The 25,043-nt window shown below is 39.5% G+C and overlaps 1 protein-coding gene across 1 annotated transcript in view; it reads right to left on the bottom strand.

The window, feature by feature from the left end:
* MED27 (mediator complex subunit 27) overlaps positions 1–25,043 on the bottom strand; it is an 83,479-nt gene that overhangs the window by 33,957 nt on the left and 24,479 nt on the right. The window contains exon 3 of the mRNA XM_014873241.2: positions 16,868–16,998. Coding sequence (XP_014728727.1) covers positions 16,868–16,998 — 131 coding nt within the window. The remainder of the gene's footprint in view (positions 1–16,867; positions 16,999–25,043) is intronic.

Raw genomic sequence — 25,043 nt, 5'->3', positions numbered from 1 at the left:
AGACAGAGCAAAAAAACCGTCTGTTCCTAATGCTGAATTCCAGTGCACCACTTTAAAAAGCATAACTTTAATCAGGAAAACTATAAGTTACAAATAGAGACCCTGCAGTCCAATTCCCAGGGCTATATTACAGTAGTATTGAAATAGCTTTCTTTGCACTTATGTGGAATGCTTTTCAAAATGCCTTTAATTCACAGCAATAATCATGAGAGGAATATGGATATTAGAATGTGTGAAAACTGGTTAACAAAACAAGCATGCATCTACTTTACAGTCATCACCAGGATCCTGCCTGAGCCTGCACTGGTCTGTGCTTCATGAAAAAGAAAAGCATTAACTCCTTTATACACACCTTGGGAGGAAAACCAGCCCTCCCTTAACCATTCAGCATCAGTGGTAAAAATAATTTCAGAACCAAAACTCCACAGCACAAATGCATTGTTTATATTTCCACTTCATGAAACATGATGTTGCACCACACCAATAACAATATTGTTATTATTAACAATAAATGCTAACAGGAGTAATTTTCAGAGGCCTGGGTAAGAATCAGAATTATTACTTTAGTGTTTATATACAAAGATGATTCTTGAATTACTCCTAACTTTTCAAGCCATTTGTGCCCCAAACATCAGTTTGCACGTGCACACACATTGCTATACAGCAGAGCTGTGTCAGAATTCCAAGCCAGAGTCCTTTAAAAAGGAAAACCAGTGTTTGCACACACACAGAGCTGTCCCCATGAGGTTCCAAAGCTGGATTATGTCCCCCACCCTCTTGGGGCTCAGCTGGGGCTGTGGGTCAGTGCTGGCAGGTGAACCCCCAGAGTCCTGCAGGGAAGGACAGGGGGCTCAGCTGGTGCTGATCTCAGCAAACACCACACAGAGCTTTGACAAGGGCCTCGAAGGAAGGCTGAGCTCAGCCCTGCTTCCAGGAATGGCATGGGCTGGGATGGTTTCTTGCCCAGCTGCTCCCAGGGAAGGGAGTGAGGCTGTTTCCCTGTCTCTGATGGGATCCTGGCACCATGCATTACTGAACATGAGTCCAGCCTTCTCAAGCTACAATTCAGTATTTTATAACGTGTTATTTTCAGCTCTGCTATTGAAAATTTACTGCAACAGCAAAGCCTTCTCACTCTCTTTCTTTGTGCTCTATTTCTCCCTCAACAGAGCAGAAATTACAGTACTTACCTCCTTTTATGAACAGCAACAGATGATGCATGATACCTATTATTATTCTATACTTATGGAAGCAGTGAGATTTTACCTTTGGGTGCAGTGACTGATGAATAGGAAACACAGGATGTTGTGCCCAGTTAGATCTTTTTATAAACTGGGCTTGACCATGACAAGCACTGCTGGCAGGAAGAGATCTTAGTGATCACTTCTCTTAGGCACATCAACTCCCAGAACTTAGTGAAGGCATCACAAATTCCAGAGGCTGGGAGGAAGTGAGGATTAGGGATCTAACCCTCTGGAGAACAGCTAATGTATCAAAACAGGAGAGCAGAGAAGATCATTTCATACACAGGACTAAAAATACATAGAATTAGCAAGTGAAGATTCGAATTTTAGACCTCAAATAGACTTCAAACAGCCACTCCAAAAAAATCATCCACTTCAAGGTCTAGAGCTTTGTTAAAATTATAAATTGTGGTAGAAACAGGCAAGTCTTAATATCATAGTTCTAGGGGTACTTAGGACACTTGATATCAGCCTTTAAGGATCCTTAAGATCAACTTGTTCTTCTGTAATTAAGAGGGAAGCAAAGGTGAAGGAAAAAAGCAGAGAAGATGAGATATAAATGTTGTACAGCCCACTGCAATTTATTACACAAGCTTTTACCCATTTCAACTTTTGTGATCACTTACTTTAAGTTTTCTTGAGGGAATTTCATAATTAGTCCTGGTTTTTTGCTCTTCAGAATTACTCTCTGACCAAGTACTTCAATCTGCCTGTGATACTACAAAGATAAAAATCTATCTTGCAACTCAGAGGTTTATCAAAAGACTCCTTCAAGGTCATCTTCACACTTCAGTAGAAAAACTAGAGATAACAAGTACAATTAGGCATTTATAAACTCAAGACTCTCCCAGTACAAACATTTAGGAGAGAGAAACCCTTCAAAACACTATTTTATAAAAAATATGCTTTCATCACTTCTTCCTCCAGCATGACAAGCTGTTCCTTAGGTTGAGATTTTTTTATAGGGCTTATGGAAATTAATTGCGTGGCTTCCGCTGAAAGTCACCGTGGGGGAGGAGGGCGAATTCCCTCGAGGGAACTCTCTGAGAAAAACTCCTTGAACAAGAAAGTTGGTGAAAGGAAAGGGCTCATCATGCCTCTAACTCCTGGGCTTGGTGAACACAGTCCAGACATGGCAGCAAAGTGACAGCAGGAATTCACTGCACCTTTCTGGCCATTTCCCCACTCCTGGCATCACATTCCCTCTCATTTATTGTTTCCACTCACACAAGGATCATGTGCAGCCCCAACACAGATCACACAGGTTTTAAGTTCACTGTGGCTTTTGAAATGTTGGAGCCTCTGAGCTGGAGTTTAAAATCTTTCATGGGGCTGAGAGTTGGATTAAAGCCAAGTTCCAGAGTAAGAAATACAGAAATTCAGAAGTGCAGTTCTGTACCTGCATCACTTGACATCACCTGCAGAGCTTCCCTAAAAATTAAAACCTAAGCTAGCATTAATGCCAAATATATCTGAAGTAGAATAAGCCCTGCAAAACTTCCATGTCTGGTGCAATCTGGGAGAAAAGCTCAGCCTACTACAAAATAATACAATTCTGTTTATGTAGGCAGACTAAGAGAGAAAAGTACCCAAGTGAACTCCAAGGAATGAAGATCTCCCAAGGTAAGCACAAATATTTTCATTAACACTGCCTAGCTTTGCTCCTAAGTACATTTTATGATCCTCTTCATGAATATCGAGTTTAAAACCTGTGAAGAGCAAATTCCTTTAAGGAATGTCAAGCTGGTTATTCAAAGTAAAGAAATCCCAAGTTGTCAGATAATTTCTAATAGCGAATAGATACACATTTAAAAAAAAAATTAAAAAAAATTTAAAATGGACAATCTATGCAGTCACAGTCCTTTATTAAAAAAAAAAAATAAAGCCTGTCTACTGTAATGTGACTGAGTGGTACAAAATAATCCACCTGTCCCTGGGTCTGTACTTGGTCAAAAGCCAGGGTCTGTACTCTGCCAAACATCTCCAAAGTGCTGCTAGAGAAGGGCCAATAAAACATTTCTTGCAGACAACACGAGCCTGCTGAACCCTTTCTGATCAGCAGCCCCAGTGTCTGGCCTGTCTGTCAATGCCAGTGGCTCTCAGCAGGGAGTGGTTTATTATTCTAATAAGATGCTCCAATGAAGAGAGGGTCAGCTCTGAATCACTGCCATGAGAAGATTTAATTAGATTTTTACACTGACTAAAGACATTCCCTGCACACACACAAAATTTTAAATATGGAGATAAATGACAGTGTCTTTTTAGGCAAGGTTACTTTTGTTTTCTTTCTGTTTTAAACTCCCTGCTTCCTTTTCTTGAGATAGCTGTTTACATTTCAGAGTTAAAATGTCCAAGCTTAAAGGTTTCTTGTGAAAGAGTTCAATAATTTCCTGATTAAAAACTCTCTGGGTAAACCTGCTGAAGTATTCCACCCAATGAAGAGCTTTAGAATTTCCTAGGAAAAGGTCTGAAAACCCATACCCAATTAAAAATTAGAAAAAACCCAACAAAACAACCCAAATTTTCTACATCACAGAGTAAAACCTGCAGAACAGGTTGATACTGAATTTGATACTGAATGATTGTACATGTGTCCATTATATATCAATGCATTATTGTTAATATGCTGCTTTAATTAAAACCATACTGGATAAAGAGGAGAAAGGGGCTCAGCTGTATTGATCCACACAGCTGCAAACTACCTGGATTAGCAGACAGAATGTTCATTAAGGGTAACCTCATATCAAAGATTTTTCTAAAAGCCACCAGAGGAACGTTGAAGTCAAGAACGAGGGCCAGGGCTATTAGGGCTGTTTCCATCATTAGGAAACCATTATCTCAAATTCATGCTGCTACCAGGATACAGGTTCACCCAGCAACATGACAGCAAATTATATGATTAATTAGCTCCCACATAGCTACTGTGAGTCAACCAGTTGAAACTGATGCCCTACAGAAAGAGGTAAAATATTACCCAATGGCAGCTACTGGCTCCAAAGATCTTCCTGCACTTACACTCCCAAACATCAGTGAATTTGCAGATGTTTTAAGGGAGCTCCCCATCCATGCTCACTTTGCATTCACTACTCAGTGCACAGATGTGCATTTCTGTACTTGATTTTTCTTTCATCATTTAATTATTTTTTACTTTTTTTGCCTAATTGCAATCATCAAGTATCCTGTAGATTCAAAACATAAACTAAAAGTTTATCTAATGGCACCCATTCTTAAGAGCACTTCATAGGCATTTTTAAAAAGGCATATTTAAAAAATATTTGCCTCCTTTGACAATTTGGCAAAAGACACAATGAGACAAACACTGCACAACAAGTCTGAAAAGGATGATGGGAAAGCTGGAAGAGAAAGCTTAACTGAGAACAAAACAAATTGAATTAAATCCACACTGAGAACTTGCCTGCTCTGACTGGTGTCCTGCACCCCATCCCAGCAGCTGAGTCAAGTGGTGAGAAGTCAGCAACAGCAAAAAAACCATAAACAAACATGGGAAACAAAACAAAGCTCTCATTTTGTTCTTTTCAAGGGTTTTAAAAAAACCCCGAAGTACATATGTGTACAAACATTACCCAGTATTACAGCAGTTAGTGCTCCCTGACACCTGGAGAGGCTCTGCTCACTCAGAGCTGAACTTTTCTCAGTACATCCTCTCCTTCACACTCGGGAGATGGCAATGAACTCTTTATTTAGGATGTGAAAACAACAGGGGTCAACTGTGGAGAAACCTTATGTGACAGAAAACAACTTCATCCTTGAAACTCTCCAAAACAAACCAGAGCAAGTTAAGAGATAAAGAAATATTTGAAACAAGCTGAAATCTAAGGACCATCCAATAACCAGGTTCTCTGTGTACCTTCTTCCCACCAGCATTTTAAGATATCTTGAGAATTTCAGGAGAAGGTATTTGAGAGATTTGCAAAATGCAGACCTTTAAGATCCAGTATTTATTTATTGAAACTTTAACAAAGCAATTAATGCAAAAGCAAACTGTTCACTGGCATTAAGTGCTTTTTGGTGGAGGGTGATGCCTAAGACATCAAAAATTAATTGGTTTTAATATATAAACACAGAAACAGATGACTCAATCATGGCACTGCTGAGAGATATAAAAGAGCAGGACAGAAGAAGGATATCACAACACTCAGGCTTCAATATCACAATCTTTATCCCTATCGATGACTTAATAAAAAACTGAGGGAAGACAGCAATTGTGGAACAACAAAAAGAAATTAGTAGCAGCAGATAATATTTTAGTTGTACTAGCAAAAATTATAATTGATTTTCTGTCTGTGATGTTAAAGTTGCTATCTTTGCTCTGAAAGTAAATTTTCGTTTTAGAAGCATAATCACGTGTTAAAAGAGTTCTACCTGGTATTTTCTGTGCACAAGCTCGTTTTACAAGAGGGATACAAGAGCCACCATTGCTCTGTCATGTCAAGAAATCCATTTCACTTCCTTAGGAATACCTAAGATTAGAAAGCATTAAATTTGCTTATCATCTGCTATGCTGTAAAATCAGGTTGTTGAAAAAGGAACCTTTTGTCTAAACGAAGAGCAATTTTCAAACTAGAAAAGATCATGGAAGCAACAACACAGAAACTGTTCTTAAGCCAAATTTCAAATTTAAAAAAAATCATGCAACTATTACTTTAAATGCCAAGCACTCCTCCTTGTAGCACTCCTTTCAATTAACTCAGCTTCTTACTGTGGGATTTTAAAGCAGGCTACTATAATCTACATTATTACTTAATGTGGTTTCTTCAAAAATATCTGTTTTCTTCCATCAGCCACCGCCCTCAAACCCATCGTTCTCCAGGGTTCACAAGAAGTGGGCTCAGCTCTTTTCAAGACCTGTCTACATGGCACACACAAATCTGTCATGAGCAAAGGCATCATCTTTGCTGAGCAACTGTCAAAATGCAAAAGCCAAAATGAAAGAAGATTCTGCATGTAAAATAGGGAGGTAGAAAAGCCTGGGTTTTTGGCTTCAGGAGAGCTCAGATTTACAGGGCTATTTTGGACACAGATATTACATTCTGACTTAAAACACATCAAAACTGTAGGGTATTTTTTGCCACTCCTAGAGCACATTTGATACCAAACACTGAATACAACAATCAGCAAAAGAGTTCAACAATTTCGAGGCCACAGAAGTTTAGGCAGCTTGATAAAGACTGACAGGCTCCAGCCAGGCTTGTGTGGAATTATTTCATGTGCTGGCACTTTGTCTTCCATCACTGAAATGAGCACCCAAAGGCAAGAACACAAAGGATACAGGATAATGCATCAGCACTCATTTATCACAAGGAATGCTGGCAGTGGATAACTGAGAGCTTCTCAGGAATTATCTGGTCATTCCTTCATTCCTCACAACGTGTCATTCCCAGACTCTGGATTTTTAAAAATATTACCCGGTCTTGAACAACCAAAAATCAAAGGCAGAAGTCCAGACTCTTTCCCTGCATGAAGGCATCTGCTTTGTGCTTAATGTCTGCTTGCTCCCAGCACTCCTGCACAGCTTCCAGGTGAGAAAATTCTCACCATTCCCATGGGGAAACTGAGGCAAGGAACAACTCAACAAAACAGTAATTTGCTCTTCAAGAACTTGTTTGGGAGTCTCTGTATCTTTAAGTGCTTTCAAACACACATGGCACAGAATGAAAAGGCTGAACACTATTCCACAATCTCATTTTGTGAGGGATGGAGTCAAAGCATTACAGGCAACAGTGGAGCATAATGATCATACACAGAATACAATCTTTATTTCATTTCATTCCAGGTAAGCTCAGCAAACGTTAAATAAGTGATTCACTACTTTACCACCAACTCTGTGCCAAACTCTTTACTTTCTTTCCCAAAACTGAGTTTCAAAGAACAATCCTGAGCAACACTAAAGCATAAATTTCATTTCAATGCAAAACTTGCTGCATGGAGGTGCTTTTGGTTGCTAAAATTAGAGGGCTTACTACAGGATTCCCTGGCCATGACTCACAGACAATAAAGACATGGTGTGCAGCCACAGAAAAAAGCTAAACCTGAGTCTCCAATGTTAACAAGGTCTTCCCTGTCCAGTTTTTACTCCCTGTGTTACTCATGCAAAGGTAAGAATCAGGTAAATATACAAATAACGAGATGAATATATCTATGTCAATTAGCAATGTGCATCACACTGTTAATACTCTTATTTTCATAATAACATACATGTACTGCTGAGTAACAGCAATGAAATTGAAAGGATGGTGTTACTCCTGTGCAGGTAAAACGTACACAGCACAGAGCAAGTGCCTTCCAAAATTAACCCATGGAGAATGGAAATAACAGTAGAGCAGCATCTATAAAGAGATGAAAACTGATTCACTTCACCCAGTGAAACTTCTAATGGTTCCATTTTTTTTTTCCCCACTGTGTGTAGGGAAAATGGGACCAGAAAATAAGTGTACCAAAATACTCCATATCATTTTAAGTGAAGATTATATTTAGAGGAGTAAACTATGAAGTCATCAGCTGGAATTTGCTACCCCAAGCTTTTTTCACTTAACCCATCCATAGGGTTCCTTGTAAACACACAAATACCCAGAGAATGCCCTAAAGTGAAATTAAAAAGTAATAACAGTTATTTTTAACAGCAGGTAAAGAAAGCAGAGCAAAGCAGTTCTCCTCTGCACTAGGAAGGACAGTCAGGCATTGTGTCACACCCTGCACATGGTCAGGAGCACAACCAGAGCTGGCCCCACCACGGTCCCCAGGGATGGGAACATCCCCCTGAGCTCCCAGGACACCTCCAGGGTGCAGTTCATCACCTGGGAAAACTTCAGCCTGTGTAGAGTTACTGCTGAAAATCCAGGGGCTTTAACTGTCTGTATTTCCAGGTGAGATTTGCATTTGTGAAGTTGGTGACTGATACACACCAAGAGCTTCCTGCTCCTCAGGGTACAGGGGAGTCCCATTTGAAAGCACTTTTATCCCCCCTCCCAGTGTAACTGTTTAGTTTTCCTCTCAGATAGGCAAAGGTTATTTTGTAGAGATACAGAAATAAAGACATTAATTAATACATTCACAACGGGTTTATACCACATTACACAATACCATTATACAATAAATCTAGTCTGGTAAAGCCACCAAAATATAAAGATCTTTTCATTCCACCTTATTCCAGCTGTGCTCTTCCTGCTCCTCATCTCTGACAAGGGAATATGCAACCAATGCAGATGGAAACAATTGCTATAATACATTTTTGAATTTGGCAAGAGGCAGTTTTAATTTATTCTTTTCAGATTGATTGTCTGCTGCAGTAAAGCAGCCTCGAATCCCCATCCCCCAAACAGCAAAGCTAAAAAAAAAAAGGGAATGGGGGGGTTTAAAGCAATCTTATTACAAAATCACAGCTTTGGCAAAAGCTTTGATATCATTATTAGGTTCATACAAATTTCCTCTCTTATCTAGCTTGTTCTTCACTGTCTTAATTAGTTCAACCACACGTAGTTTATGTTCTTTTTAACTTTTTTTTTGACACAGAAACAAGCAGTTAAACCAGTATTTGCAGTCTTTAATTACATATTAAAATCTTCATCCTTGACTTTATTTTTTACTGAAAGTACAGGGATTCCCTACAGTACAATATTAATGTTCTGCTCTAAATGCTGCAAGGGCATCTTCTAATGGTTGGGATTGTGGAACAACTTTTAATTAATTGCCACCTTTTAATGGCACGGTTCTCACACAAACATTACCTTTAAGGCAAACATACATCAAAGAGTCAGAAATTTGCTCTTTTACAACAGAGCTGTGGGCCCCAGTAATTCTAAACTCACTATGGGTCTGCTGCTCTGGATGTGTGCATGCTTTGGAAACAGCAGATCAACACTGCTGCATGGCCCAGAGTCTCCAGAAAGATTCATCTTTTTCACTTCCCAAATACAGAGTTCCAGTTCATCTTCCCCAAAGTAGATGGGAATGATTCCAAATCGCTGTGCTTGGTCACACAGGGCTCCACATCACACTCCCAACAATCCTGTTTGGGGGGATTATTTGTGGAATATGACAACAAAATATCAACAGCCACCAGCCCCAGGTGCTTTCTGGCTCATGTGTCCATGACAGGCACGAGCAGAGCTCATCACATCAGTCCACAGTGGCTCACAGCACACTCGTAAAAAAAGCTCCATACACAGTAAAGAAATTGTGAAATCTTAATTGCATGCAATCCCTTTCCACAGTACTTGGTTATAAGAGCTGTTGAAAAGTGAATAAATGAAATAGATTTTTCCCTCCATGTTAAAATACAGCATGAAGTTTTACCTCCTAACCAATGTTTCCTGAGAGAAAACGGGTTCCTGACAGAAACCCTTCCAGAGAAGCTGAGGCTGCCCCAGGATCCCTGGAGGTGTCCAAGGCCAGGCTGGACAGGGCTTGGGGCAGCCTGGGGTAGTGGAAGGTGTCTCTGCCCATGGCAGGGAGTGGGATGGGATGAGCTTTAAGGTCCCTTCCATTCCCAAACCATTCTGTGACTCCTTAATGCATATTTCAGTAATTTATTACAGATAAAGCAACATCCAAGATCCTTTTGTATTGTATGGATACAAATTATTCTCCTGTTAATGAATATCATAAGGAACATTTAGTTTTAGTCAAAGTATTTCCTTTGGACAATCTGTGTTGATCAATGCCTGCTGGTTTTTTGTAATTACTTTGTAAGAAAATATGCAGCTGTATAGTACTTAATGGAATTAAATTAAATTCAGCATATAACTACAGCCAAAAAAAAAAAAAAACCAACATTGATTTGGCATAACAAAACAAAGATTACTGCAGAAACCCCTGCTGTCAGATATATCAACATATTAGAAGATTAAATCAAGATTAAAATGTTTAAAAGAATTGTGTTTCTAAAGATGCACAGAGCAGCAAAGCTCATGTTCTGTATCTTTGGTACCCACACAGGTTACAAAGCACCTGTAAAGTCCCAAAGTTAACAAGATACACAACCCAAGTGAACAGCACTGAAAACAAAACACAGACATCAAACAATTGAAGAGCACCCGTTTTAAAATTCACCTGTTACACTGAAATAAAATTTCAAGTGGATTACCCCCTTCTCTCTTTTTTGGATCAGAGTTTGGAAAGGTACCTTTGGCTACAGGTAGTGAGAGGACCATGGTTAAACCCCTGGTATGTTATTGGATTTGATCTCACTGGAGCTGCCTAATAAAGCCCTTCATGAATCAGAACTGTACTGTGCAGCTTTTTGTCCCAGCCACATTATACTGAGTGCTCAGCAGTAAACAGCACAGAACTGAGACAGATTGCCATTACATTTCATAGCAGACTGTTTCCCCCCCACCACATTTAAACAAAACACACCCAAAGCAGCAGGACAGAGCAACAGCCACTCACAGAGCCCTGGAACATTTGTCCCTGCTGCTGACATGGGCAACTGGGAATGAAAAATATCTGTCTGTAAAAGCTTAGAATTGTCCCTCATGCAAATGACAGGGACTGGTAACTCACTTGTTACATCTGAAATCCAGAAAGAACACCCACCCAAGGGCTGTTCCCTTGGAAAAATCAGTTCAAGACAGGTTCATGATGTGCCATCACCTTGGAACTGTCCCTCATAATTTGTTACACTTCAGCCAGGGGAGATGCTCCCAGCTTTGGGATCTCAGTGTCCTGGCTCCATAGAACACACCGAAATCAGTCAGGGGTAAACTGCAAACTCCCACTAAAACAGCTTCACTAAAGAGCTCTGCAACAGCAGTTCAACAATTTACTAAAAATAAAAAGAAAACAGCACAATGATGTGATCCAAACTGTGCACAAGACATCAAATACTAAAATTAATGTTCGATTGGTACACGGCTGCAAAGTAATTAAACTTATTCTTGTAAATATCATTGTCTTACAATATAAAGAACTGATTTTTAATCTCTTTTTCTTTCATATAAAAGGGGATTAATTTGTGGAGCAAAAGGGTCACATGTTTCAGCAACATGTTCTTTGACAGTTCCTGTTGCACTCTTGCTAAAATCAAGCTAAAGAATTCCGTGAGAAACTTAAACATGAACAGGGATATGAAATGAGCTCCCAGTCTTGGAAGTTATTGGAAACTGATCTCTTCCTTATTAATACAATTCCCCATCATGTAGGAAAAGATATCTCCATGTTCCAGAATGCAAACAGAGTTTTAATCTTTAATTATATTCTCAACCTCAGCTCTTCTGGAGAGAAGTACAGATGTGGGCCCGAGGATTATTGCTTTATTACATTATCATCTCCATGGTATTTAATGAATATTGATACTTAATGCAGCTTTACCAGTACAGGCAAAGAAGAATTTCAGAACTGCACAAAGAACTTCTGATGACTTTTATCAAAATAGAAAATACAGCCACGCACTTCACTCTTCTACTCTTGAATATTCCAGGAAGAGGCCCAAAACTTGGAGTCCAGCTCTCAATATTGAATTACTGCAATAACAACACTGGCTGTTAAATAACCTCACCCCCACCCTTGTGTCACACTGAACTCAATCAGATTCATCATGGAATTTGGGTTGGAAAGGCCTAGCACAGCATAATTTAAACAAGTTCTCTAAAAAATTACAAAACTTACAAACATTTATTGGCTTAAGCATGTTTTGCCATTACCTTTAGAAAAACCTGCCTCTTTCTTACAAACTGAAAATCTCTGAACTCAGGATGCAATGAGATGCTGTTTATAAAACAAAATGCTGAAAAAAAACTTTCCTCCAAAAAACTCTTGGCAAAGAGCTCGGGATTTTTCCTTAATGCAAAAATAATAAATCATACAAGTTAAGTTCCAAAGAATTTATTCTGGCATATTTGATGACTGGGTGTATAGTTTTTTATACATATATAGATATATATATAAAGCTGTTAAAACCAGCATTTAATACTAAATCCTTCCTTTAAAATAAATTTGAGTATCTTGAAGAATGCTCTTGACCAAAGCCAACAGAATCTGACAGTACTAATTATATGACAACCATTAAACAGACAAGACATTGACAGAATGACACTTGGACTATGCTGGTATTGAATCAAGCTCCAATAAACACACTGGGCTATCTGTACAGTTCTGTTCCAAATCCAGATGAACAAGCACCTGCTGAGCCAGGAAATTAACTTTTTATGGAATCCACTTGTCATGGAGCATCTTTAGCTAATGCAGCTCCAAAGGATGCAGGAAATATAGACTTCTTTTGAATAGATCCTTCTCTATAAGAATCATGCAGATGAATTCTGAGGTGCAGAGAGCAGATTAGAGATCTCCTCCATCTCACCCAGAACAAGGAGTAGAAACAAAGTGGCCATCCAGAGTTTCTATATCCTCAAGTCCTTGTTATCTCCTAAAAGAAAAGTTATCTCCACTGATTTTTTTTTTGCTCATTCATCTAGAACAGTATCATGGGCAGCACTGTCTTTTCTTTTATTAAAAAAAAAAAAAGTAATTTTGCTGGTGTGCTCCTAGCAATAGAGTACAAATTTACAGAGATTTTTACTCAATCTATTACAGTATTTTCACTGTCAAGTTAGGGCATACATCAGACCACAAGAGATTTACAAGACAACTTGAAGAGCCTTAAAACAAAGAAACTGGACTCTCTTTTACTCAAATCTCTCTGTTCATTGAGCCTGAACAAACAAGAGTCAAACAAGAACAAGTCTTCCACTTGTTTATTGTTTATAGTGTGCTTATTTCTCCAAAACCACAAAGTGACAACAAATGACCCTAAAAGGCACCATAAAGGGCAAGAGTCTCAGTACCTTCTGTGGTGATCAAGTTCTTTTTCTGGCAATTTTCTCCCAGACAGAGAAGACAGATGATTAATCTGGGAGCACTGAGAAAGCCCCACACAACAGAGCTGACAAAATCACAGGGTTTCCAACAGAGACCCCTAAAAATTCCCATTAAAACTGACTGACTCTTGTGTGTGCCACTGAACTCTAGTGCCAGGATACAGACAGCATCCTGGGCTTCTTTTTCTTTTTCATCCTGGGCTTCCTCTTTTCTTCCCTCTCCAGCTGCCAGTGGCTCACTGCTGTTGTTTTCCAGTTGGACAGTGACACACCAGATTCCCTGGCATCCCAGCAGGGTGGTCCAGCAGCAGGAATTACCCTGTGGACTCCCTGCTCTCAGCACTCCCTGAGAGAATTCTGCTCCCTCAGGGTCTCAGAGACAACTTCATAACTGCAAATTTGCTTCTGACATGTGGTACCAAGCAAAACAATTTAAGATTAATTAACTGTGCCAATTAATACAATCCAAAAGGAAGAGAAAAGCTACGCCATCATTTCTTATTGTCTTATTTCTTGATTCCCAAGCAGGAGCAGCCACCTTGGTTTTCAGCAGACGCTTCCCCAGGCACAGAGAGGAGCTGACAGCTCTCAGCACTTCAGCAAACACTGCCTTGAGATTCCTTAACAGAAGGAAGGAACCCGCAGCCAGAGGAGAGGCATGTGAGGGAACGCATCCATTAGCACGTACTGGGAGATGTCTTGTTAATAGAAGACAGAAGGAGGGACAAAGCAGGCACAGAAAGCAGGCAGCAGTTAGTCATTTTCTCACACAGATCATTTGGCTGGGAATGAGACACACATCAATCCAGCCTTCCTTTCTGCGCTTCCCGAGCCAGGGAAAAGCAATACTGAAAAGCAAAACCGAACGCCAAAAGGGCTCTCGTCAAAACTGCTCAGCACCCTTAGAACTCCTCAAATAACAAACAGGGAGAAAATGCAGATTTTCCTCATAGTGGTTGTATATAGGGCAGAGAACTTGCATTTTCAAAATCATCTTTTGGATTCAAAATCGCTGCTCTGTTTCAGTATTTACTAGTGAAGAGCTGGAGGTTCTCACCTCCAAACCAGAGCACATCAGAAGACAACCTAGGGCTGGCAAGGAAAAGGGGTGAGGACTCAGCAAGAATCACTTTTGCCATCAGCAAAACCCTTCTCCAGCTCCTCCTATGAGCATTAAATAGGAAGAGATGGTTAAGCCTGCAAGCCAGACTTGGGTTTGCTTTGTTTGATTGGTTTCTTTAAAAAAAACGCCACATTTTGGAGGGGAAAGAAGAAAAGCAGAGCAGGGATAGAGACTGAAGGCTCAAGTGAACAGTGAATTGAACATGATTTTTCTGCTGTATCACCCCCTTTATGAGGAGAAACACCATTTGGTTGTGGAACACAACCCAAGTCTCACCCCAGCAGCACAGATCAAAGACCTGGATGAACAAGAAAATTGCTCAGCTCGCACCATTGCCATCGAGAACGTGAAGTGCAACAGCAAAAGTTACTCATGCAGTTTCTTCAAGGAACAGGACCATAAATAAACAGATAGTAACCTGCCCTCTAATACCACCTTTAACTCAAATATAGGCATGTTTACTAGCAAACTAGCCATGTGCAAAATTTGCATAAGAATAAATTGGTTTTAGGAGATTCTTTGCCCAAATCATCACCTCTGATAATTCCTGAGCAAGTGTTTCCTGCATTCCCTTGCTGGCAAAAAGGATTTACTGCAGTGTTGGTATTTGCTCCAACCTGCTCTCCTGAAATGACATTTTGGCATACAGTTGGTTTCAACTACTTCTGTTGAAGAAAAGCTCTAGATAATATAGTTGCTCTGAACAACATTTAATAAACACTTGACTCATTGTTACTCAGCCCAATGACTTGTCACTGAACTTAATTTTAATAGCATACATCAAAGCAAAATTAGGCCAAGAAATAGTTATCCCTTTCTTGACGAATTAATAAAGCTAAAAAAAAAAAATAAATCCTTGACTTGCCATGGGAATATTAGGATGCAGGATGCCCTTTCAAGGAGATCTGTAGTTTTGCATCTGGATGTTTTCTTCTTTTGCATTTTACAAAGAATGAAGGGAAAAAAATCCCACTGCATGATTCATCACTATTTGCATGAAACTACAGCAAAATCAAGATATTAAAAACCATTTGTCACACTTTCTTTTTTTTTAATACTTTTCATAAGCCTATTTTCATAAGTCTTTTCATAATCTTCTTCTGTCTTGTGTTAGAAACAAGATATTGAGCCCAACAGGTATTTGATTTGCCTTAATATCACTATTATTCTCTTAAGACACACCAAGATAGCAAACAAGAACAAATATGGAAAGGTCAAAGAGAAGCCAGAGAGGAGGAAACCAGTGACAGATAAAGGGCCAGCTCAGCAGAACCACATTTTCCCTGTGAATAATGCTGGAAGTGGTAATAAGATACTGAAACATAATTCAACTACTGCCTAAAGTTTAGCTACCACACGAAAATTTCAGTGTGTCTGCAGATCCTAGGTAAATGTACCACTGAAGGAAAACCATCTACAGATAACAAGACATCCAATACCTTTAAATATGTATATTATTTATCTCACATCAAGATTTATACAACTGTAACTGTTAAGGAACAGATTTTTCTATGCACAAGTAGAAGTTAGCTCTTTATATGTATTGTTGGTAACTAGAGATGCCACAATTAAGAAATGAAACAAAAAAACCACCAAAATACTTTAAGACCTCTGAAAAAACTGTGTTAATTGATATAACAGTACTCCAGTTTATAGACTTCCTGGAGAAAAAAGTCGAGCTGAAGCTCCAGAGACACCAACAAAGAAGGAAAACTAACCAGGCAGTTTGTCACAAGATGCCCCTGCTCCATCACACATATCAGAGAAACAACATCTGGTTTTCAAACCACTGCTGGAGCCCCCTTCAAACCATTCTCCTTTGTCTGACCCACTGGTAAAACAACAGAGCATTTTATAGACTCTTGAATTACCAGCACTTTAAAGTTAATATACAAGGGGAAAGCTCTATTGACTCTGATTTTTTTCATGCTTCTTTTAAGAAAAATCCATGTAAATATTGACCTGTGAAATGTGGTGACAACAGGGACTTTTATTATTGCAACTACGAGCTTTTTGGTAGCACAGTGCTTATACATCAATGACTCTTGTTTTGTGAAGAAAAACAGAGCAGTTTCCACAAACTACGAGGATGCTCAGCATAATGAACAATTGCTTAGCACTTCATTTTCTACATAATAATCATTTTCTTACATGGAACTAAATATATTTCAGGCAGTTTATTAATTTATAAGCTCTGTTGTGTACGTCTCTGTGCTTCTGGCATTGCTACACACAGGCTGCTTAAAGTGTTGATACTCTGTGTCCTCAAACAGTTCCTAAGTGTCCTCATAATTGCTTGTCACCTGTAAAAGAGGTTTAGATCCAATGCAAAATTAACATATGGTGAACAGATGGACTCAGAACAGACGTTTGCAGAGCAAGTACTCACACCAAAGACTTTTTGGCTTCAGTCTTTTAGGACCTTCAGAAAAGTCCTACTTGAAGCTCCAAGTTCTAACAATCAGGTGAACATCACTCCTCAATGACAAGCTCGTGTTACAAAAAGTTTTTTAATGACCTGCTCCAAAGAGAACGTGTACAAATGCAAGCACGAGGTTGCTTATAACAACGATTGAAAATTAAACAAAAAAACCAGTAAGTTAATAAGAAATATTGCACCCCCCCACCCCCAGCATGGAAACTCTTCCAAATATTGCATTACTTACTGAGGAGGCAGGACAAGAGTTGTTGGCTGGGCTTTTGGCCTGCGCTTTGCAGACACTCCCATCTGGTTGGCCGAACGTTTCAGAGACTGCTGATTCAAAAGGCCAGATGCCAGCCCAGCATGGTACTGCAACTGGAGAAGAAAAAACACACATATATATATTTATATATATATTAAAATACACACCACTGCAGTACTCTGTCTGTGTCAGACCTCTGCTACCTGTGGCACCTGATTCGAATTACAGCCAGGTAGGAAGTTAATGCTGCTCGGTGGAAGACAATAGGGACAAAGCACATGGAAAAAGTCTGCTGTGAAATGGGTATGAGGAGCAAGTTATGCATTAGGGCAAGTAAGATGATGAATCAAGGACTTCCTCTCAAGTCTAACTCTCTTGAAATTTGGGCTTGCTTTTAAACATTGAGACTTTCCTCTTCTCTAGGGACTAAACACTCTCACTTTAGGCAGAACATAAGAAGAAGACAGATGTAACCCTTTCACGATATGAACCAGCTTTTTAGAAATAACACTCATCTTTTTCTTCTTAAACATAAAACCACAAAACATTTGCAAAGGAGTTTCTACCACTGCAAAGAAAAATTTTGCTTTCAAAATACCTGCTCGCACATCTCCACAGCACTGCAGAACAATTCACATTCAGTAGCTTTCTCCTCGAAACTTTTCTTTTCCTTGCCAATAAAAGACAGATTTCTGAAGGACACAACATGAATCAGCAGGATTCTGAGTGCACTCCCACAGCTCTCAGATTTAAGAACAGCTACAGGGCTCTGCCTGTCCTGCAACCACCTCAAAGTGCAACAAGTTCTCCTCTGAACACTTTCCATTACATCCTGAGTTCCCCATTTTTGAACTGGAGGGGGAGGAAGATTCAGTGTCAGACAAATGTGATTTCCTGCATCATTCCAGTACCTGGATCTATGTGTTCGTTACATTGTCCAAAGACCTGTTCTGAAAAAGCTGAATCGTTTCACATGTTAACACTTCAAACCCCATGGTCTGCACATAAAAATGGGTCAAGGTGAGGAAAGTATGATTTTAAAATGTTCAGAAAATAAAATGGTCATAGACCAAGCTGTTCTACAGGTGCTGAGTGAAAAGGAGGGAAGCAAAGCTTGGAATGATGTGCTCAAAAACTCCTGTGAACAGGAGGAAGCGATGCCCTGAGCCAGTTTGACTCAGGTGTCACTGCTCAGCACATCCAGGATTTCCAACAGCTCCTGGTTCCTCTGGCTGCTCTGCTCTGCCCCGTGGGCTCAGCCATGGCACAAGAGGACACATCCCATTCCTAATGGGAAGAGAGCTGTGCTCTGCCAGGGAAGGGGGGGATTTTATTGCCCCAGCCAATGGATTTTGCACAAATGTGTTTTTCTCCGACCGTTTTCTGAAATAAAAAAAAAAAAATCAATGAGAGCGATGGAGGGTCCATGTTTGAAAGGTGATGTTTCAGTGTCAGGGGCTTAGTTTTCAATCTTCACTGCCTGAATGTGCAGGGAGTGCAATATGCAGGGAATTAAAGGCAAAGACAGCTCTGGCAGAAGAGCCCCTTGACTCCAGCAATATGCTTTTCCTTTTCCTTCTTGCATCTTTTCCTGCTGGTGACACCATTCACTGATGCTCCCTGTGCAGGTATTGCAGGTAAATAACATTACTTGGACATTTGCTCAGAGATGGAGGTAATCACCAGTATTAATCAGAGATGGATTTTAAAGGTAACCTCTTCAAAACATTTCATTACCTCCCAGCTAGTGACATTTAGTGCTCAGGCATTTAAAAAAAACAACGAAAAAAACTACAAAAACTACAAAATGAATAAAAAATAGATTCTAAACTACAATTTTGTCCTTCAAGGCTGACTCCCAAGTGATAAAGTTATTTTTATTAATTATAAGTATTTTTTCATAATCTACCTTTGCTCTTAGGAATGCAGGTCCAACTGTCAAAACCTGTAAGGGCCATTAAATATTTACCAAACCATCTTTATAATGGGAGAAAAGGTCAAAGTTAATAAAACTGACAGGCAGCTTCTGTCCAGCTTGATTTATACATTATTAAAGCATCACACACTGTACTGCACAGAGTGCTCTCCTTTTTGGGGACAGGGGGTGTTCACTGAAGGGATCAGGATATTGTTTCTTAATCATTTTTCTGAGGAGCAGAAGCAAGACTGAAAATAGTGCCAAAGCAGGACCACGAGTATCAAAACCATGGCCAGGAGATTCATGGTCTGATGGATATCAGGTGCCATTCAGTTCCCTTTTCCTCTTACAAAATAAACACCTTTATCTGCCAGCATTGACCATGAGAGAAAATCTCAGCTAAAAACACATCAATCCCCCCCAAATTTTTGCTTACTAACAAGAGAATGCCATTTCCAAACTCACTTTAGGGAAAAGTGCTGAATTGCACTGTCAGAGGATGCTGTGGGTGCTAAAAGGTTCATGCAGGGAGGCTGAGATGAGCTCAGGGGACACAAATCCTTTTTGGGGTTAATGAGCACACACAAACCCCATGGAGCTCGAGGAGTCCTGAATGCAGGGAATGCTGGGGGCTGGAAGAGCACTGGGGAGAAGGCTGTGGGCTCATGGAGCTGGAGAGGAGACAGAGGGGGGTGACAGAGCCTTGGGCTGGAGCAGCAGAGCTGTTGTGTTCCAGCCCCTCTGAGGGGTCTGAGACCCCACGACCCAGAGGGGCCAAAAATCCCAAAATTGCTGATGGTCAAACCTGCCCTGCCCAGGGCATTCCCAACAACATTCCCAACAACATTCCCAACAGCCTCACCTCTGCTTCTGTGCCCAGTGCAAGCAGCAGAATGAATACTCACTGAAATGAGTATTTGAGAGGAGCAGTAATTGTGCAAATCATTCCCCTACCAGCTGCAAAGGAATTCCCCATCACTGCTGCAAGCATCCAGGTTTTCCAGCTTTGGGGAATTCCACCTGCCTTGTGTGAGGCTGAGCTTTTCCTAATGAAATATTTTTCTGCATAATATCAATAAGATCGATCTGTTTCTCCCAATACATGCAGATAAAACAGAAAATCTATTTCAGAAAACCAAGAAATCAAAACCAGCAACAACAAAAAAATCAATTTACAACATTTAGCAGCCAGGACATCCCCCAGTGCCAACTTGTACAGGTTTATGATGCATCTCATGATAGCTGATATTTTTCTTAAAACTGCAGTTCCAAGTAGATGTGTGAATTCTACATTTTAAAATCATAAGTGAAGCTTCCTAGGAATGTAGGAAAGGTACTGAAAATAACACTTCAATATATACAAAAGCTTTACATGAAGCTAAATAAAAACAGAACTTGGATTACTTTTAAATTATTTTTTAAGATTATTTTTCTATGTTAATGGCCACACAGCTATATTTTCTAGAACAAAATGGTTTCACTAATATTTCACATTTTCGGTGTTCCTGAGTATATAAAAATTATATTAATATATTAACAGCTCTTAATCTTCCTCACTAAGTGAAAAGCATCAACAGAGAAAGCACTTGGGAGTCACTTTTCTCACAGCTGTAATTGTAAGGAAGGCAATTTCTTCATCTACATAAGATGTCTTTAGCTTTCACAGGAATTATTTAAACAAAAAAAGTGTATTAAAGAATTACAGATCTGATTTAGCAGTGAAAGCATTAATATTTTTAATGAAGTTAATCACACAGTATCTTCTCCTTACTCTACCCCAGTGGCTCTTCTTACCAGAAATAAGGTAATGCACCTCCTAAAAAATTAAAGTAACCAAAAAGAATCTCCTCATCCCTCAAAAAATCCTGTCTTGTGCAGATGATCTTCAAGATTTGGAGCAGACAAAAAAAAACTTCTTCTACAGGCAGAACCCTGCAGAAAAGGCTCCTTTGTTCAGCTGAAAGGCACCAACCATATTGTGCCAGGTTTCCATCTCAGCCTGTAGGGTTACTCTGCTATGAAACCACAAACATGGGCACGGTGCTCATTTAAAACTTTGAAAACTAAAGCTTCATCATTAGAATCAAGCTGGGTCTAGAGGTCTTTCGTTTACATAATTCATGGGCTGGAGATTTTGCATGTGCTGACTGCTGCCCAAACAAGTGAGAACACTGCACTTACTGACAAGGCCATCCAAAGTTGCAAAAATCAGTTGAAAGAGGTAAGAATAGGGCAAAAAAAAAGAATAAGAGAAAAAGAAAAAAAGCAATCACTTGGAGCATTAGCAACTGATCACATCAGCTCACAGTTGCACATTTACATTTTGCCATTAATTAAAGCTTTCTAAGCACCAACACTTTAAAAAGTGAAATCAGAAGAATGATTTTCTTTGTAATCACATTTCCCTGTTACTTCTTCCATTCTTATGTAAATACTTGGTGTTTATATACATAAACAGAAAAATGTTTTCTCAGATCTAAGTAATGTAAAGTTTATTTCCATTCCTCCAAGGTGCCTGACACACACCCACCCACTGTGGCATTTTCTGAGCTCACTGTAATTCTGGTGATGCACATTTGCCTCCTTTAGGATGCACAGTGCTCTGCCCCTCATCATTAAACAACTTCTCCCTTGCAGATGAAAAGGGATTTGTCTATTATGATAAAACTCTACTGGTTCTTTTGAAAAGAGCAATGAGCAAGCAAGCAGGACACTCCCACAGTTTCATCTCTGCAGACTACAGTAGGCAAGAGAGAAATTATACTACCTTAATTGATATTTTTTAGCTTTTTTCAGATAATGAGGCCTGTTTGGAAATTCTCTTTTTCTCCAAACAACATTTGATCATTTTAGGACAGCTGAATTCTTGACTTGACCAAAACAGCATCAATAAGCCAAAAGAAGTCTCCAATTTCTTTACTCATTGGTTTTCCTCTTGTTGAGTTGGGTTGCAGGTTTTTCAATTAATAGGGAAGTTAGACAGTGAGTCTTTGCTCTATTTTACTATTTAATTAGGACACTTCATTCTATTTTTCAAAAGCATTTATGCCCCCTGAACTCCTGCCAGTTTACAAGAATATTTAAGCAAGAAACACCTATCTGTGACAAGAACAAAGGCTGCAACCATCCCGTTTTTTTAAATCCCTGTGCAAAACTTATTACACCTTTTGCCAAACACCCTGGCCTGACTAAACTGTGACAACAATGAGCTCACCCTTCTCTCACTGTCCTCTCTCATTCCTGGGCTGGGTCTTGCATTGCAGTGAGATGCCACAGCCTCATCCTGGTCAATAAATTGGATATGCATGGCTGGGAACATCAGCCCTGCACAGGGCTTCTCTCTTAGGTCTCTCTCCTCCCTCCCTCCCTGTCCTAAGGAGTTCAAAACCAAGCTGAGACATTTTTATTTATTTATATATCTAATGACACAACGGTAGGAAATGCATTTATACACAGCCCTGTTTCTTTTAATGCCTTGTCTTTGCTACAGGTTTTATTCCACTGTATCTGAATTCCTATTTTTGCTGAGAGTGCTGTTTTAATTAGTGTCAGATTTCAGCCCTAAAGTGTGTTCTTCCCATACTTTTCTTTAGAAAACGTTGAAGTTCTGCTGATGAATGACTGCTGATGAATGTTCCCTCATTCCAATACTGCTTGCAAGTCTTTGGCTTTTAACCATGCAGAGATAGCAAATCTCGTGGCATTTTCTTCAAAGAATTGGTCAAAATTTCAGCATTTGCATCCTTGCTGCCAATAAAATGACCTGCACTGTTCAAAGTCTCTGCAAAAACCACTACCTCTCTTCTATGTTTTTAAAATATGTTCTGGGATCCATTTAATAAAGTGACATATTCTTGCTTTTTGGATAATGTCAACACCAAGGGACACTACACAGCCACAAGGCTGAATTTTAAAGGGATCTAGTGTTTGAAATGGATAAAGAGGCAGAGTAATCATAATCCGGGGTTACAAGCTACTTTATTTACTCTTTAGAAAAATAACTGTATTTTATGCTTAAAATGTTTATACCTCCAGGTATTCTGAAGGCTTTGAACACTGAAAGACAACTAAATGAACTGGCATTTATTTTGTTGTATATGCAGCTACAACAGAAACACACAACAGAATTACAAAAAGTAAAGTAGAATTATTACATTGCGTTCTGCATCTAAATGACAAAATAAAACCAGGTGCAGTAATAAACAGCAGCATTTTCAAGCTGAAGGCAGGTGGTTGGTACAGAGCTTGTCCAGAATAGGTAAATGGTCTCAGTGTCATTCTATGGGGTGTATTCACAATTGTGTGTTCCTTTAATGGACTTCATTAAAGTCTAAAAACCCAAGAAGTGCACATGATCAATATCTGACAGAAAATCCTAATTCCTTTTTGACAGAAGCATTATCTTTGTATAGGACAAGTAATCTGTAGCAGGGGAAAGTCATCATTAAACTCCAAGATAAGGACACAATTAGTACCTTCCCCCAGAGCTCTGTGCTCCCTTAAACGGCCACCAGAACTCTGGAGACACTGCTCTCCTGCTAAAATCAGTATTTTCTAAAGCCCTAGACTAAATCTTTGGTGTCAGGGGCTCAGGTGGCAGCTGTGTCAGTATGAAGAATGACCTGCTGCCTCTGTGACAGGGTGCTCAGGTGCCTAGATAAGAAATGGGAAGATACTTTATTCCTAAATGGCAGAATAAAGGGCTGCAATCAGGTACAGAAACACTCCCCAAACCGTCCAGCACCATGCCATGATTTGCAGTTCTGAGGGTGGGCTCTACTACAGCAAACAAAGCACTTTACAGACAAATCTAGAAATTAATACTCTTCAATAAAATGTCTACATGTTGCAGCTTATGTAAATCCAACCAGGACAGTGCACAGTCAGACAAAGGAGACAGGCAATCAAAGCAGAGATGAGGGAAACCCATTAGTGGGTAAGCAGTGGAACAGTAATAACAACACCCAGTACTTGTGCTGCTGATTTATTCTTTCCCTAACTCATTAAATTTAATTATTTTAACTTCTGTTAAATGCCTTTCCTTACCTTTGGTCACTTGCACAATAATTAAAATGCACAGTATCTTTAGACTTTAGGCAGATCAGAGTGTCTGACAACAGCCCAGCTGAGGGTTTTCCTGCCAGCACAGGGAAACCTGGCTTTCCTCAGCCTCCTGTGGCTTTCCTGGAGGATAAATTGGAAGATCACAACTCCACAGTCCATCCCAAGGCTCTGCTGAGCTACCACACATCACCACTCTCTTCTGCTCCAGCTGACCACCCTGCTGTACCAGCAGAAGGGGTTGAAGGAATATTGTTTCAACTGAGCTGAAGTTGTTAAATTAGGAGCTAATTCTTCCTTAAATGGTTACTTTTGCTAATATCTTTCTTTACATGTAGCAGGCACCCTGAAGGCAAGGCTGCAGGGGATGCTGATTTCCAGCCCGCCAGCAATGAGCAATTAAAGCTTGAAACTGGAGACATCTGGAACAGAATACATGAGGTCTATTTCCCTACAAGGACATTCCTACTACAGAATATTCATGATCAGATTAATTTATCTACCTTTTCTAGACACTACGAAGTAACCCACAGAAAATATTCATCCACAAATAACAGCAAATCATAAATTAAAGGTCACTGTTACCACTAGTTTGAGTAAGAGGTTTTAACTCTCATCCTTCCCATGTAACACCAGGGACGTTTACAGAAACAAACCCTGGAATCACCACAGGTGAACTTCTGAAAAATCAGATTAAAAGATATTTCAAGTTAGACATCCAAAAAATAAGTAGACAATTTATAAAAGTCTTAGGCAAATTATTTCTTTAGACATCAAAGAGTTAAGTTATGAATGTTTTTGGGCATGCAAAAAGAATCTATCAGGTTTGATTGATAAAAGTGTAGCTTTTAACTAAGACTGAAAAAATGGAAGACTGGCAACATTCTTTTCCAGAATAATATGCTTCCTCTGCTTTTTTTCAGCATAGTGCACATAAATCAAAGAAATGTTAAAGAGGCCCATACATCACAAGCTGGCATTTCTAAACTATTTACAAAATCTGTAATAGTCAAGAGGATGGAAAACATAAAAGTGTTACCAGCAAAGTTCCTGAAAGAAAAAAAGGCAGTTCTACCATCCCAGAAGGGTAAAGGTTGGAAACTCTTGATTGTAGAGTTTAAATCTATTAAATCAAGACAAGCCTGGTAATGCAGGGTTACAAAAAGCAAACAGGATGGT

This window comes from Sturnus vulgaris, chromosome 22 (assembly GCF_052056855.1).
Source record: "Sturnus vulgaris isolate bStuVul1 chromosome 22, bStuVul1.hap1, whole genome shotgun sequence".
Classification (NCBI taxonomy): Eukaryota; Metazoa; Chordata; class Aves; order Passeriformes; family Sturnidae; genus Sturnus; species Sturnus vulgaris.
This window is presented reverse-complemented; position numbering and strand designations above follow the sequence as displayed.